This window comes from Camelus dromedarius, chromosome 7 (assembly GCF_036321535.1).
Source record: "Camelus dromedarius isolate mCamDro1 chromosome 7, mCamDro1.pat, whole genome shotgun sequence".
Taxonomy (NCBI): domain Eukaryota; kingdom Metazoa; phylum Chordata; class Mammalia; order Artiodactyla; family Camelidae; genus Camelus; species Camelus dromedarius.
Window position 1 is genome coordinate 6,045,244 of NC_087442.1, and position 16,489 is coordinate 6,061,732.

General features: G+C 44.3%; 1 protein-coding gene across 9 annotated transcripts; it reads right to left on the reverse strand.

Annotated features, from left to right (window-relative positions):
• Positions 1-785: 785 nt before the first annotated feature.
• Positions 786-12,052, reverse strand: ZNF212 (zinc finger protein 212). Of its 9 annotated transcripts, none has more exons than XM_031455602.2 (5): positions 11,898-12,052; positions 4,265-4,649; positions 4,007-4,093; positions 2,940-3,080; positions 786-2,123 (listed from the first exon to the last, which is right to left on the reverse strand). In XM_031455602.2, the coding sequence occupies exons 1-5, from the start codon at positions 11,919-11,921 to the stop codon at positions 1,261-1,263; spliced, it is 1,500 nt and encodes a 499-aa protein (XP_031311462.2). In that variant the 5' UTR covers positions 11,922-12,052; the 3' UTR covers positions 786-1,260. The 9 variants fall into 9 exon arrangements, with proteins under 9 accessions (XP_031311462.2, XP_031311465.2, XP_064343328.1 ...); XM_031455605.2 differs by having other exon boundaries at positions 4,007-4,133; XM_064487258.1 differs by having other exon boundaries at positions 786-2,120; positions 2,940-3,029; positions 4,007-4,133; positions 4,265-4,654.
• Between the last annotated feature and the right edge of the window lie 4,437 nt (positions 12,053-16,489).

Sequence of the window (16,489 nt, forward strand, 5' to 3'; positions counted from 1 at the left end):
GACCTCTGGCACTACTGCTCCAGGTCAGGCACCCCCGCCACCTTGGCTTCAGGAGGGTATTCTTAACAAATGGAGAAAAACATTAAACAGTAGCACTGTTTTGTTGTTTTTTTTTTAACTTTGCTAGTAGCAAGTTTTATTCTAGGCAACTGCAAATCATCCAAGGGGACACTCACATAGGACCCACGAGCCCACTCCCCTCTCCCCAACATCAATGGGGCAGGTATTCAACACTCCTGAGAGACATCTGTATCATCTCAGGAAGAGTCAAGCCCAGAACTAATTTGCAAAGTGTGTAATCTGAACAACCTCAAGAAACAACTGGTGTAACAGGAACCAAGTCAAATAATCACTGGTACAAGCCCAACAACCTTAAGTAACAAAGTGGTCTTGTACCCCGGGCGGCTGCAGAGCACAGTGAGGACGGGATGGAAGAGCAGAGCGGCTGTGGGGAGAAACCCAAGCTCTCAGCTCCTTTCCAGGACTCCTCATTCCCAGCAGGGGTCTGTGGGGCCCACCCCACTACTCTCTTCCTCCTGGCCAGTTAGCCCCATTCAAGACTGCCAAGGACCCCCATAAGAGGGAGCCCAGCACCACGCGCCCAGTTTCTGGCCCAGCTAACTGTAGGTGGGCTGAAAGAGCCCCACAAATGATCCCCTCCTAGAGGGTAGGCCCAGTCCCCATGTTAGGAACGACTCCTACAACTCTGGAAATTTAAAGTGTCAGACTTTTTAAATCAACTAAAATCTAATTCCAAAAAAAAAAAAGTTCTTCAGAGCAAGGTAATCAGTTCATTTAAATTATTTCTTCTACTTGTTATTAACAAAGAGACTACAAAAGAGGAAACAGAGGGGCTGCTTCCCAGAGCCCTTCTACACATCTGCTCACTCCTTGGGCCCAACTCAACCCCTGTGAAGACCTGAATGCTGGGACAGGCCCCAGAACCAGACACCAGGGCCCACGGGGTCAGAGAGCCAACCCCAACCGTGACTATCTGCTCAGATGGGAAAACCAGACTCAAAGGTGCCAAGGAGACGGCAAACTTGGCAGCAGAGTAAAGACAGCAGGAGAGGCCTGGCCCCAGACGCCTCCTCTTCCCCAGTCTTCAGGAGCGCTGCTGGGCCTGGTGCCTGGTCAAGGGAAAGCAAATCAAAGCAACTCCCCTCAGGAAGAAGTCAGTCCCTGACTCTGCAGTGTCTCTTTAGGGGGACCAGTGCCACTCCCCTCTGCCCCCCCCAGACGGGCGAGGGGCTGGCACCCTTAAAGCAGGCCATTGGGCCTTCCAGGCTCCAGGGCCGGCCTGCCGCGCTCCCGCTGGTGGATCTTCTGGTGCTGCAGGAGGTGCTGCTTCTGGACAAAGCTCTTCTCACACTCGCTGCAACTGTAGGGCCGCTCGCCCGTGTGGATGCGCTGGTGCCGCACGAGATCAGACGGGTGGCTGAAGCTCTTGCCACAGTAACCACAGATGAGGGAACTCCGGCTTTTCCTCCAAGGGATGTGGCCAGGCAAGGCGACCAGGCTGTTGGGTGAGAACCGCTCCTGGACACAGTGCCCAGCACTGGGCCCCTCCTGCAAGTGGCAGCGCTGGTGAGTCACCAGGCTCACCCTGCAGCTGAACGTCCTCATGCACACGTCACACTGATGCAGCTTCGCCTTCCTGGACGGGGGCTTCAGCCGGGGCCTGGGCCGAACACTCTTCTCTGGCTCCGAGGCTGGGTAAGACTCCCACCCCGAGTGGGTCCGCAGATGTGTGGCCAGCTGCTGCTTACAGCGGAAGTCGATCTCACACTCAGAACATCTGTAGGGCCCAGAAGTGTCCCCTTTCAGCTTCAAGCCCTGCCCACACTCCTGACCCAGGTGCAGCTGCCTATTCGACTTCTGCTTCAGGGGGCAGCCCAGGGTTCTGCCACCACTGGGATCTCTACTTCCCTCAATGGGCCCTTCTGGATTAGCGTCCTTAGGACCTGATTCCAAGAGGACAGAAGCGCCCTGACCATCCCAGAGCCCAGCCGGCTCTGGGCTCAGGAGAGCGTGCTCTTCAGCAATGTCTGAGAACTCTCCAGCAAGATCCACAGGGCTTTCCTGCGCGTGCTGTATCTCCTGCTTGATCATAGCTGCTCCTGCTGCCAAGAGAAAGAAGAGCCACAAAAAAAGATCACATTCTAGCACCTTCAGTTTTTTCAGAGCTAAACAAACATTTGTGAACTTCAGAAGGGCTCAAATCAAAGTACCCCAGGATCAAAAGAATTAGGACAATTTGGAAGAGGATGAGACTGACTGGGTTCTAAGACCTAAAACACTAAACCTGTATTCAGATGGAGACATACTGATTGGAAATGTGAATATGTTATTCTTACAGAACAATGTTATAAATTCTCCAAGCCTGTCCACAAATTTGCATTCAATCTCTGTGAAAAATGACAAAATAAACTGTAACACCTATGCTAATTTAAGTGTTACAGAGTGTTAAAACGATACATGTAAATAATCTAAAAAAACCAAAATACTAAGTAAACCTATAGCTTAGAAGTTCAGCATCCAGCTCTGTTCTTCCTGCATATTCTCCTCAAACTGCCTGGTTTACAAATGCTTCTCCTGCCTCTTACCCAGTCAGCTTCACTCCTGAAGATCTGACCAACCTCTTCTCAGTCTCCAGTGGGTTTTGACTAACGCTTATCAGGCACCCTGCTCTGCAGGGCATGAAGAAGGATGATGGGGCTGTGAATCTTAAGGACTCCCCACAGTAGTTAAGGAAGTAAGATACACATATAATAGGTGAACTAATGATAAAGGAGTCTGTAATAAATAAATAGTAGTCTATAATAAATAAATGCCAGATGAGGACACGGACAAGCAGTGTTTGGTAGTTTAGCAGTGGGAGAGCTCACTACAGGCTGCAAGGAGCAGGGACTGGGATGGAATATTCTGGAGCCACTCACCTGGGTGGACCTGACCAGGGCCTTCCTCCTCCAAGTCACCCAGCATCTCTGTACCCAACTCCGAGTCTCCTTCTGGCTGGCCAAGCACCTCTGGGTTGGAAACAGCACCGTGTGAGCCCAGGAGAGAGTATGGGTCATTTGCTGATGAATACGGTGACCAATGTCAAGGAGTTGATATTAAAACTTCAAAAATTCAGTCACTTTCCCCTAGCAGTTTGGGACAATTAGAAAATTATGGCCAATTCAAATGATCCATTCAGCTAACTGCTGCCTTTGACGCTCCTTCTGAGCCACTTGTGGTGCGGGCGGTCAGGCTCCCATCAGCAGCCCTGCCTCACACGGACATGGTCCCCTTTCAGGGCATCTAATTTCATCTGGGCTACACACTGGAAGGTAAGGTGGGCACTGCTATGCCCCACTGTGACAGACAAGGAAAGAGCCACTAGCAGAACATGTGACCCAGCCACACAGTCACCTCTCAACCCATTTGTCACGTCCCTCCCCCTCCACCCTGCTCCAGTCATACTGGCCTTCTCGGCAATCCTCCAAGGACCTAGATTTCAAAAGATTTTGTCAACTAAATGAAATGCATTTATTGTGTAATAGCCTATATTTTACGTATAAGGATGTGTATCAAGCACACTTCTACTCAACACAAAATGAACACTGAGACCACAAGGACTGGCTGCAATTCTAGCTAAATGCCAAGAAACACTGTTCGGTTAGTCTGTGCTGCCCGCCTCCATCCCAGGTAACAAAAGATTTCTTGTCAAACAGTCTCAAGTGTTAAAAACAGCATGAGGAACCCTCGCCATGTTACACTCTAACGCATACGATGACATCTTACCTGTCAGTAAGTATTACCAGCAATGTGACCAGACAGCAGAAAGACAAAACACACAACACTGAGACCTTTCCAAAGACTTCATAAATTGAGGGCCTGGAGACTCCTATTTCTCAAGTCGGCTAAGGCCAGGAGAGGATCCAGGTGTAGCCTGGGTCACAAGCTACCTGGCCAGGAACTGCAGGATGTCTGAGAGAATTTTAGAGAGAAAACTGCCACTTACTCAGAGAGACCAGAGTCTCACAGTTGCTCTTCATCACGTTTGTGTACAGCTCCTTCTGCCAGTCCTCCAGATTCTCCCACTCCTGCTCTGAAAAACAGACTCCATCATTTTCAAGGGACCTGGACACCTGAAATCACAGAAGTCACACAGTGAGCCCTCCAGTCACAGCCATGAAGGACAAGCCAGACACTGAGAATCTTCACTAACACGGGCTGCCCCCCACCCTCTCTGGGCTCACTCTCAACCCTCAAGGATTACCTTGGGGGCCTCCCCCTTGCTGCCCGGGGGCAGCCGCAGGACCCAGAAGTTCCTGTTCCGCAGCAGGTTCTCCATGTTCTCCAGCCGCCTCTGCAGCAGCCCGTACTCCTGCAGCAGGGTGCCCAGCACGGCCCACTTGCCCTCCAGCTGGTTCCCGAACTCCACGGCCGTCTTCTCGCAGTCGGCCAGCTTCTTCTCGGCTGTCCCCGTTCGCCCCTCCAAGCTCTGCAGCCGGGCGGCCTGGGACTCCATCTTCTTCTCCACGGCCTGGATGGCAGCCACCACGGTCCAGAGTGAGATCTCCGAGGTCTGCAAATAGGAGCTCTTCTCTGTCGCTTGTGGGGGCAGCATGCAGGAATTCAAAGGGGAGGAGTGGCGCTTCCTTCTGTGCTGAAGAATCAGACTCAGGGTCAGAGTCAGTGTCATTTCCAAATAACAGGTAAACAAACACAATGCGTCCACTGGGTCCACCAGCACTTACAGCCACCTAGTTTCTACTTCTTTTTGTAAATTTAAAAAGCACGTGCTTTTATATTCTGATACTGCAAATTATACACATACACTGTAATAAGAAAATACTGAAAAGCAGAAAGAAAGAAAAAATTATGCAAAACACCACCATCCAGAAATAAGCTGTTAGAATTTTGATGTATTTCCTATCAGGTTTTTTCATCTTTTAACTTTCTAAAATGATTTGACTGAGTCCTCTGACATTTCCCTTACACTTCATATTTTTTATGGTGTGTCCCTGACAGTAGAAAAATCACTCTCATTGAAGCTCAAAATGACTAAACCAAGATTTGTAAAGTCTTCCTGAAGCTGTCCTCTTGCCCCTACTGTCCCACGGCATGTTCATTTCAGTCCTAAACCCACAAAGCTTTGTATTCTCTTATACAGCCCACACTTCATTCAGGGCTGCTTCTCTAACCACAAGGAGGATACTGAGACAGAGACATTGAAAGGAAATATCTTTCAAAGAACTGCTAGGGCTGGAGCTTATGATCTAGAGAAACAGGGGACAAAATGAAACCAGTGGGCACAGAACTGAACACCTAAGTCTGGCCAACTACTCCAGTTAACCAGCTCGGTTCATTATTGGGCATATGAGTCAACAGCTTAAATATCCCCCCTTAAAAAAGATTTAAAGAAAAGTTTAATGTAAGGGAAAAATGCAAATGGAACAAAAGAAAATATGAGCTTGGAGGATAAATTCATTGCATCACATTGTCTACTTTTAATTTTAAGTCTCTACGTCTCCAGCCTTTGGGAGTCTCCTCTTTCCTCTCTGCGGCCCAGCATTTTGCTGCTAATGTTGGGACTTTTTCCAAACAGGAAGGTGGGTTGGGATCTGAGCAGAGAAATAACATCTCTCCTCTTCCACACAGTCAAAGTCTGAAAAGAGTATTAAGTCAAGTTTCTTCTTTTCTTCTGTTTTAAATTATCTATCATGACAGAAATAATTCAAATGCCCATCAGCTGGTGAATAGATAAACAAATTGTGGTCCATTCATATATAATAGGTTGAATTATGTCTCCCCCCAAAAATATGTGTAAGTCCTAACCCCAGGACTTCAGAATGTGATCTTACGTGGAGATACCCTTTACTGACGTAATCAAGTTAACAAATCTCCATGTAACCACCAGTCAAAAACATTAATTAAAATTAAATATATATATGTACACACACACAGCACACCTCCAAGATATTGTGGGTTCAGTTCCAAACCTCCACAACAAAGCAAATATCACAATAAAGCAAGTCATATGAATTTTTTTGTTTTCTAGTGCATATAAATATTGTGTTTACACTATTCTACAGTCTATTAAGTGTGCAAATTGTATCTTTAAAAAGCATATTCCTTAATTAAAAAATACTTTTTTGCTAAAAAGTGTTAACCATCATCTGAGCCTTCAGTGAGCCATAATCTTTTTGTAGTAGTAACATCAAAGGTCACTGATCACAGATCACCATCGTAAATATAACAATAATGAAAACATTCAAAATGTTTTGAGAAATACCAAAATGTGACACAGAGACACAAAGGGAGCAAATGCTGTTGGAAAAATGGTGCCAACAGACTTACTCAATATAGAACTGCCACAAACCTGCAACCTGTAAGAAACACAGTAACTGCACAGTGCAATAAAACAAAGCACAATACAAGAAGGCCTGCCTGTATTTGTGTGTTTGTTTTATAAATATCACCCTTGCAGTCCTTTGTGCAAGTAACTTTGCTGAAGTAACTACTATCCTGAATTTGGTTTTTCATGATTAACTGCCTTTTTTCATATGTTATACCAGGTTTGTTTCAAAAATATGTTCTTTTAGTTTTGCATGTTTTAGGGGATTTTGTATAAATGGACTGTCAGTCTTCCACAGCTCCTGGGAATAGCCTGTTGTTGCAGGTGTCTGTAATTAATTCATTTTCACTGCTGTATAATACTCCACCACTTGACTATACCACAATTTATTTTTCCATTCCACTACTGATATTTCCCCATCTTTGTCATTACAACAGTGCTATGATGAACAGAACTGTACTCGGCTCCTAGTGGACATAGGCAAGTTTCCCAAGGGTACAAGAGAATTGCTGGCTCATTGGGTATATACACATTCTAAACTTAGGCAGATAATGCAAAATGTTTTCCAAAGCAGTTGTACCAATTTCACTCCTAAGTATCCTGGTTGTTCCACAACTTCATCAACATTTGTTACTGTCAAACTAAAATCTGTGTCCCTCTAGTAGATCTGAAATGATACCTCATCATGGTTTTCATCTGCATTTTCCTTGGTTACTAACAAGAGATAAGCATCTTTTTTATGTTTATTGGTCATTCAAATTTCCCCCTCAGTGCTGAAGTCTTTCATTCATTTATCCTTTGGGTTATCTCACTTCTCATAGGATCTATGAGATTTCTCTATAAATTCTGGAAACTAATCTTTATCAGTTAACTGTGTTACAAATAACCTCCCTTATTTGTGCCTCATTTTAAAATTCTCTTTACTATCATTTGATAAACAGTCCTTAGTTTTAATGTAGTTTTGTTAGCATTAATTGTTTTTTGGTTTGAACTTTCATGGCAGGTGTAAAAAATATCTATAATCCCACAATACTGTCTTCTAAACACTTGATAGTTTAGCCTTTCACACAAGTATTTATCTCAACTAGAATTGAGACAATATTTGTGTATGGGGCAAGCCTTAATTTTCATATGGGAAATCAACAGATCTAATGCTATATAATGAAAAGTCATCATTTGTTCACTGATCTGTAATCTCTGTCATAAATCAAGTTTTCATACATACCAGTCTGTCTCTAGCATCTCTATTCTGTTCTACAGGTCAATTTTTCTACTGCTTTACCAACATTACTGTCTCAATGACCATAGCTTTTTGATAATTATTGGTCTCTGGTAAGACAAGTCCCACCTCCTTGTTTTACAGAACTATCTCAACTACTTTTGGCCTGTTGACAGTCTACAAACTTGAAAGGTTTCACAAAAATATCTTCAGAGATTTTTGTCTGGAAATGCATCAAATCCATAGATAAATTTGAGAAGTGGTATCTTTAGGATAAAATGTTTCAATCCATACACACAGTACACTCTCCTTTTCTAAGGTATTAATATCTTTCAGTATTTAAACATTTTTATAGGTACCTGTTCCAATCATCAATTGCTGTATAACAAATAATTCCAAAATTCAGTCACTTAAGTCAACGTCCATTTTGCTTATGAATCTGCAATTATAGGAGGGTTTGACAGTAAGTCTGTGGCAAGTGGAGCAAATCATAGGCAGGCAGGTGCTGCAGTCACCTGAAGAATCCCAAGACACATGGAGAGGTTGTATGGTGATCTGTTCAACAACCTTACCTAAGGTCCCAGTATATAGTCAGCATCAACCACTGGAATACACTTTCATTTCTAACAGAGTATTTTTGCCTTTTTTCTCTTTTTTTCTTCATTAATCTCTCTAAACATTGAAATCACATGTTGATAGATATATGGATAAAAAATAATATTATCCTCTATAACTGTGCTGTCCAATATAATAGCCACTAGAAACTCGTGGATGCTTAAATTTAAATTAATTAAAATTAAACTAAAATTTCAGTTGCTCAGTCAAAATAGCTACATCGCGAGTACTCAACAGCCATGTGTAACTTGTGGCTACTATGCTGAACGGGACAGAGAGAATAATTCCATCATCTCAGAAAGTTCTATTGGATGCACTACACCCTAACTAATTTTTTTCTGCTTGTATTAAAATCTCTACTATGAGGGTGAATTTTCCTTGTAGTTCTATCAATTTTTGTTTATATATTTTAAGGCCATATGATTGGGTGCACATAAGATTGGAAATGTCCTATCAGGCTGGTAAATTGAGTCTCTTACATTTTAAAAGTAGTAGCAGCCCTCTATCTCTAGCAATATTAATATAGTTAAGTCAATTTTCTTTTGATTAGTATTAGCTTGGTATGTTTTCATATCCTTTTATATTCAGCCATTTCTATAGCTTTATATTTTAGCTATATCTCTAACAAACCTTTTGTTGGACTTTAACCCATTCTGACAATCTTTGCCGTTTAACTAGGACATTTAGTCCATTTACATTTATTTTAATTGTGATTTATTTTTATTTACTTTTACTTTTTGTGCTATTTATCCCATCTTTCATCTTCTTTCTTGACTTCTCTTAGATTATTTTTTCTTATTCTATTATCCCTCTTTTAAATTCTAAGTTATACAGCCAAGTTCTAGTCTTTTAGCAACTACCCTAGAAATTACAGGAAGCATACTTACAAAGATCTTTAAACATCTGAATTCTGACCATCTCTTCCTAACTTTTAAATCAATGCTGCCATGTATTTTAATTCTGCTTTGTTTTTAACCCCACAAGAGATTAACATTTTATTTACTCAATATTTGTTTAGGTTTACCCATTTCCATGGCTCAACATATTTTCTTACATTTTCACTTTCCACTTAAGATAATTTTCCTTGTACCTGAAATATATCCTTTAGAATTCCCTTTAAGGAGAGTGTATTAGTAACAAACTGTCAGTTTTAAATTGTCTGAAAATACTTTTATTTTACTGTTGTTTTTGAAAGATACTTTTGTTGAGTATAAAAATCTGAGATTGCATAGTTATTTTCTTTTAGTCCATTAATGATATCATTCTACCATTGTCTGGCTTCCACTGTTTTTGGTGAGAAGCTGAATCCCATTAGTCTTACAATGGTTCATTTGAAGGTCTCTTTATTTGGCTGCTTTTAAGAATTCTCTTTGCCTCGTATTCTGTACTTTCACTATTATGTATCTACATAAAGATTTCTCTGTGTTTATCCTGATTGGGATTTACTGGGTTTCTAGGTATTAGTACTTGCATCATTCCTACAACACCCTCTGCCATTAGCTAGTCATCAAACATGGCCTCCAGCGTAGATTGTGTGTGTATTCCCACTGGAATTCCAGTATGTTTTTCTTCTGGAATTGCGATATCTGAAATCTCTGAGGATCTAATTTTGTTGCTCATTAATTTTACTGGCTTTTTCTCGTACTTTTCCATTGCCTGTTTGGTAACTTTCTATTGTAAATTCATTTTTCTTGGAATTTTATCTGTGAGAATTACTTGAAGTCTGAGTTGGGTGTAGACTCCTTCAGAGAAGATGTGTATTTATTTCTGATAGATAGCCAGAGGCCCTACTTTAAACTAAACTCTTAGCTTAAGGTTTCCCAGACACCCAGGTCATATGAATTCAGGCAATAAACCCACTTGAAGGTCACCATGAATTCTCAAGGGGCACCTTGCACCTATCTCTCAGCACCAAGGTTTGACATGATTTTCTCTGCAAGCACTCTCTGGGGTAAGAGCTTAACTTCCAGTTCACACTGAATGTTGCCCTTTGAAGTCTCAGCTTTATAGGATTGAGGTAGGAGGCGTCTTATACTCCCCACCTTAGGCTCTGAGTTTTGTCTTCTATTTTCCAGGCCCCTTGAGGTCATAAACACCACAGATGAACGTTCAGCACATGCCCTCAAAGTCAGGTTCAGAACTCTGTTTACCTCTTAAGAGTTCTCTCTTTCACTTAATCTTTGGGCTCCAAGTATTCTTTACTAACTACATTTCCACTTATTTGTGTTTCCTCCCAGCATTTTTAGTTGCTTTCATCAGGGCACCTACTTAGCCATACTATCAACTAAGACATACAGAATCCTCATCTAAAGATGAATATAGAAATATGCTCAAGGATGATTTAAATACATTCTGCAAGGACAGATCCATAAATTATTAAAGCACAGCTGGGGATTTTGAAGGATCTTTAAGATTTCCTTTTAACAATGTCTGTTGAAGACATGCAGGTAACTGCACTGACCAGCAGGATGAAGCACTCTGGGAGTTAGTAACCTGTCCTCTTGCCCAACTTCAGTACTACTAATTTGGTCTTGAGGAAAAGGCAAGTCTTTCACTGCATCACATTAGCTTAAAGGAGTCAAATGAAATTAACACCATGAACACTTGTATCTTGACTTCATAATTCAACTGTAACTTCTTTGAAAGCAAACACTGTGTTCTTTAAGTCTTTTAATTCTTCCCCTCTTAGTTCTTAACCACTTTCTACAAAAATCAAATACAATGCACCCTGCTTATGGTCAAGTTTTCACTAAAGGATCTCCTTAGTTCTTACCTCTCGCAAAGATTTCACATGATTCTGAAAGTGTCTCTAGATCAAGAAATAATGTACTAAAAAACAATGAAGTTCCATCTGCCCTTTCCTTAGCAAATCCTCTTTTACTATCAAAGTAACCACAATTTTGGATTAATATGAGGAACCTGGCAGGAACCATAGAGATCATCTAGTAACTAGTCCAACACTCAATTTACAGGTAAGGAAACAGAGACCCAGAGTGAACACAGTTGACTAAAATCACTAAACTGAACAGCTAAGAGCTGAGTTATGGCTGAAACCAAGCTTCCTGACTTCATGCCCAAGATTTTCCTTACCCCAAGTTCCGCGTCTCGCCATTCCGTGAATGGGGACAGTTAGAGAGAAAGAGATCTGGTAGCTTCACAGAAAAATCCCAGCAACTACACCGTGAGGTCACACCTGTCCCTATGGAGAGGAAGCCCAGCCTGACTTCAACCTGTGGGTGCAACCCAGGACTGAAGTCTAGCAGGAGAGCATCGCAGAAGGAAAGAGGGAAACCCATCAGGCCGAGAACGAGCTGATCGCGAAGAGGCAGAGTCCTGGGGTCCCCGGAGCACCAGGCGAGCTCGCTGGCAGTGATGGGGACCCAGGGTTTCCAATCCGCACCACCTCGCCGTCCTGGAAACGGGCTCTCTTTGGGCTCGACGAAAACGTGTCGGGACAGTAGCAAATCCAAAACCATGAAACAAGCCTCCGAGAAGTTTCTCGGCGAAGGCGCGTGGCGCTGGGGCTCCGGCCGCACGCAGAAAGAGTCGGATGGGGGAGGGCAGAGCGCAGGGGTCGCGGGGGGAGGTCGGTCTTCACCCGCGCCAGCGGCAGCCGAGGACACCCTGCCCGTCCGGGGTCAGCACCTCGAAGCCCCGCCCCGGCAGGGGTCCGCAATCCCGAACGCGCCCTCGGGTCCGTGTCAGGAGGATTCTTACCCGAGCAGGCGCCGACTCCGCCATGGCTGCCAGTCGCCCCTCAACACCCGGGCCCCGCCTGATATGCCTCGGGCTGCGCGCGGGTCCGCTGGGCGCCCCCGGCCCCTCCTCAGAGCCGCCAGCAGCGCCGTGTTGATACAAGGTGCATTGTGGGAGTGCGGCCCTCCCAGGCCAAGACGGGCGCCGGCCGCTCGTCCTCACCGCGCGGGATTTCCCTGCGCCCCCGTGAGGCAGGAGGGTGAACAGCAGCTCAGCACTCCGGGCTGCAGCGGGACGGGAGGATTCCGTCCTCCCAAGGGAAGTGCAGGTTCTGAATTCAAGGGCCTTTGTCTGTCTCTTGCGTGCCCGGCCCTCTGATAGGTGTTTCCGGGGCTTCAAAAACGTATAAAACCCAGACTTTGCTCTGAGGGAAGAACGTGTAATCTAGCTGGGGGAAAGAGATACGGTTCCAAATGGCAAGTGCTTTTATTCCAAAAGTATACCTGTTATTTCGCTTTTTAGAAACTAGAAATGTTACGGAAACGACAGGCCAGCCAAGAAACAAGCACCACTCGGAGGGTTGGAGTACTCAGATGTATTACGCCGGCGGGCTCAGAGGGGCTTCTGCTCCGAAGCTCTGAGCACCTCCAAGACGTGCGCATGAGGTTTTACAGGGTTAAGTACAAGCTTGGGGTATTCGGCCAATAGGCATGGAACAGCTTTAGCAGCATCATTATCACAAAAGTGGAGGCAGGGAGGCAGCAAACCAACATTCCAAAGCCACATATATCTCTTTGAAAATCCAGCTGGCTAGCAAAAAAAACATAAACAGGGAATCAGCAAACCAACACTAATTAACTTAGATTTACGAGTTAGTCCAGCAGAACTCAGATCAGTATTCCAGTACTTAGATTTGTGAGTTATCTTGTTAGCCCAGCCCGGCTTTTCTTGTTAGCCCAGCCCGGCTTTTCTTTCACATTCTTAGACTTGTGAGTCATCTTGTTAGCCCAGCCTGGCTTTTCCTTCACAGAAACACACTTCTCATTTCAACAGTGGGTGAGGTGCCCAGGCCAACTCACTGAAGCCTATCAATTGTACTAATCACATGCCTTGGAAAATCCACGATAGTCCCGATTTCATATCTTTGCCTTCGCAAGATCCAAGCCTTGAACGGCAATGAATTCACCAAAGGTCATGTTTTTGCATCTCTTAGAAGCCACTCATTTGTCCTTTCCCTGTGATACTCAGATCTTGACACATGTCTTTAAATAAACTTTTAAATGCAGCTCACAGTTATTCCCATTGTCGGCAGGGGGTATTAGAGGAAACAATAAAATACACTCTTAGTACCTATATCCTGTTGTATCTACATCTGTAGAACATGAACGTGACATGCAGGGCTGAAAGTGCCTTTAGACATCATCTTACCCAAATTCTCATTTTTAGTGACAGAGAAAAAAAGTATTTTTTGCATCACAAATAATATAAATTAAGTTTAAAATAATGCTTTAAAATATTTATCCTGTCCCTTAAATCTTCTACCATATGATTTATAGCATAGATATTAGCATATATGTACACCCAAACATTTTTTTACTCAAGAAAGTTTATAGGCCACGGCTTTGAGACTCTTTCTGTTCTGTTCCCCTTACTATCCAGGAAGTGTCTAGATGACTGAGACCATGTCTTTTGTGTTCCTCTCCCAGCAATAACCCCCTGGGGAGCATGCCCACTCAGCTTCCATGTCAGCGAGAACTCCATAATCAACACTCCTTGGCTCAAGCTCTCCCCTACCCGCACTGTATATATATGTGTAGTGAACATCTGCTAACTTCATCAGCTTAGCACTTCTCCCCTCCTCAGGGCATATATGCACCTCCTTCCCTTTGGGGAATGGCTCCTCCTGGGTTCTAGTCATGGAATTCAAGTGGGTGCTGCCATCTTGTTCCATGGCAATTCCAGCCTGGTCATAGTGCCTGTTTGAAGGTCAGGCATCTAACTCAAGCCAGCCCAATCATAGCGCCCTAGCCTCCTGGCCATAATTATTGAGACTCAGGTAGACATATGACTTAAGCTGGACCAATCAGAGCTCTTCCCTGGGATCCTTCTAACCAGAGCTGAGGGTACAGGTTAATTTCCCCTCTGGTGAAGCTCTAAATATGAGTCAGGAATAGTCTTGTCCCCCATTTTTTGGAGTAAGTTAGTTTAAAAGAATGATCCCAACACACCGAAAGGAACAGAGATGACACATTTTTGTCTCTGTCCAGGATTGGTTGTTCAACTGTTCCTTGGAGTCTGTGAATGATTCCAGGTTCCTTTCAGAAACTTCCCCTTTCTCCATGGTTGGCCAGTCAGCCTCAGGTAGGGGAAGTGAGTGTCTGGGTAACCTGGAGAGTTTTTTATTGCACGTCCTTTTATCCATTTTGAATTTTGAATGTATGAATGTAAAATCTTTTCAAAACTTCATTACTTGATTGATTAAAAACTGGTGCAGAATTCCTTTTAGGGAGAGAACAGTGTTTTGTTTAACAAGAGAGTTTTATTGGCTATTTTAATTGTGGAAAAATAGGCCCCAAGGAAAGGCTTGGAAGGCAGAAGGTGAGCAAAGACAAAACTAAATTGCTCTCCATAGTAAATTAGGATTTGGGGGTTTCTCTGAGTATCCTGGGAGACAGGCAGTGAGGGGGCACAGAAGGGGGAGGGGCGCTATTCTTCTAGAGGCTGAAAAGATACAAAATGGAAAAGGGGAGATGGTCAACTCCGAGAAATTCCTGTTGAGAACGGTTCAAGGTCTTTTAAGAACGGAGATGGTGGGTGTTTGGGGCCTAATTTGGGGTCGTTCGCTGTGCTAGGCTGAGATGAGACCCTCTCCGCAACCTCCAAAGTATAAAAGTCTACTGCACTTAAGCGTTTTATGGGGGAAAAACAAAGAAGACACAGAGCTCCGCCATCTGGGTTAGTGCGGAGCTGAGGGGTGAGACCAGCAGCGTGAAGGCACATATGTGTGAACTGGAGAACCCAGAAAGCATGAGCTACCTCTCCTCGCCCCCAAATCCTTGAGGGGGGGCGGGGGCTGCTGGTTTTGACAGTATATGTGGGGTGGGGGCTCAAGCCACCTTATGATTAAAGGATATTGATCCCATAGGGATGGAAGGCATGGGGACTAACCCAGGTAACCAACACTGGCTTACACTTCTAAGACTGGATATAGGATCCCTTTTGACCCTTAAATGAGTCTTATTTTTTTAATAAAGGAGATAGTAAACCTACAGAGATGATCACGCTGAGGGATGATATGGGTTTAAAATATGTCTAAAGAGTTTTGAGCAGAGGTTTCTCAGCCTTTAGGACACAGAGCCAGCATCTCACTAGGAGAATGATTCTTACAGACCTACAGGAACCTCGTAGGGTGGGGTGGGGGTGGGGTGTGAGATTCTGTCTGATACCCAGGTCCCCTCTTCTCAAGAATTACCCTTTTAGAGATATCCTTCCGTGGTGGCTCCCTAAGGAGTTGGTGTTGGATGGAATGACAGCCACAGCCTCCCTCAATCTGTCAGGGCCCCAGGATGATAAAATGCTGTTACGTGTTTTTCTAACAGTAACAATTGGATGGACCAATATTACAAAACATAGTCACAGGCTGGTTCATCTTGCACCTGGCATGAAGTTTCCTCTTTTATCCCCTACTCTCTGCCATTCTCCAATATTCCAGAACCAGATCTCAGATGGCCAGGTATAGTGCCAAATCCTTGATCGTGAGATAACTTTGTTCACCTGTGGCTCTTCATTTTCAGTGGCGTCTAGCTGAAACTTGCTGTCTCAAGATTTCCAGTTTCATTCTCTCTGATCTCCTTTCAGTGCTACGGACTCTTGTTTCTAAGGAGTTCTAAGGGGGCCAGGAGGGAGCCTGTGGCACAGCGGATTGCAGACTATTTGGCAGCCTGTCTATGGAACAGTCTTGGCCTTGAAGGCCCCCTATGGCCTGGCCACGACTCACTTGTCATCTACGTCACTTTAACTTCACGCACACTGGCTCTAGCCAGGCCAGTCTCCTGCCTTATGACCCCAGTTCCTGCCGCCCTGACACAGTTCATCCTCATACCAGATTGCCTCTTCTTCCTTCCCCTGCCCCATTCAACTCATCCTTTAAGCCTTGATTCCTCCAGTTCTGGAGAAGGACATATAAGGATGCTTCTCAGTGGGAATCTGGCAGGAAAGTTTTCCTCTTCATTGCTTTTTTTAAAGATGATTTTTTACTGCATGCATTAATCTTTTAATTAAACTAGTTACTTTTAATTAATACATTATCAGAAGTAAAAGACAAATTCACCCCCAATGCAGGACCACCGTCCTGCTTCAGTAAATGGACTGCAGGGTCCACCCCAAGATCCTTGCTGCCTGGGGGAGGTCCACATTGAGTGTCACCACCTTTGGTCAGCTCTGGGTGGAGAGCTCCCTTGAGGACTCTCTCTGGGCCAGAGCTGGAAGCTGAGAGACTCATGGTGTAACTGAGGGGCACGTGGTGCAGTGGGATCTGCCAGGCTAGGACGCAAGAAGCCAGAAACTCAGTCTTAGCTCCCTCACTAGCTCGGTCACTAAATCTCTTTGGGAGA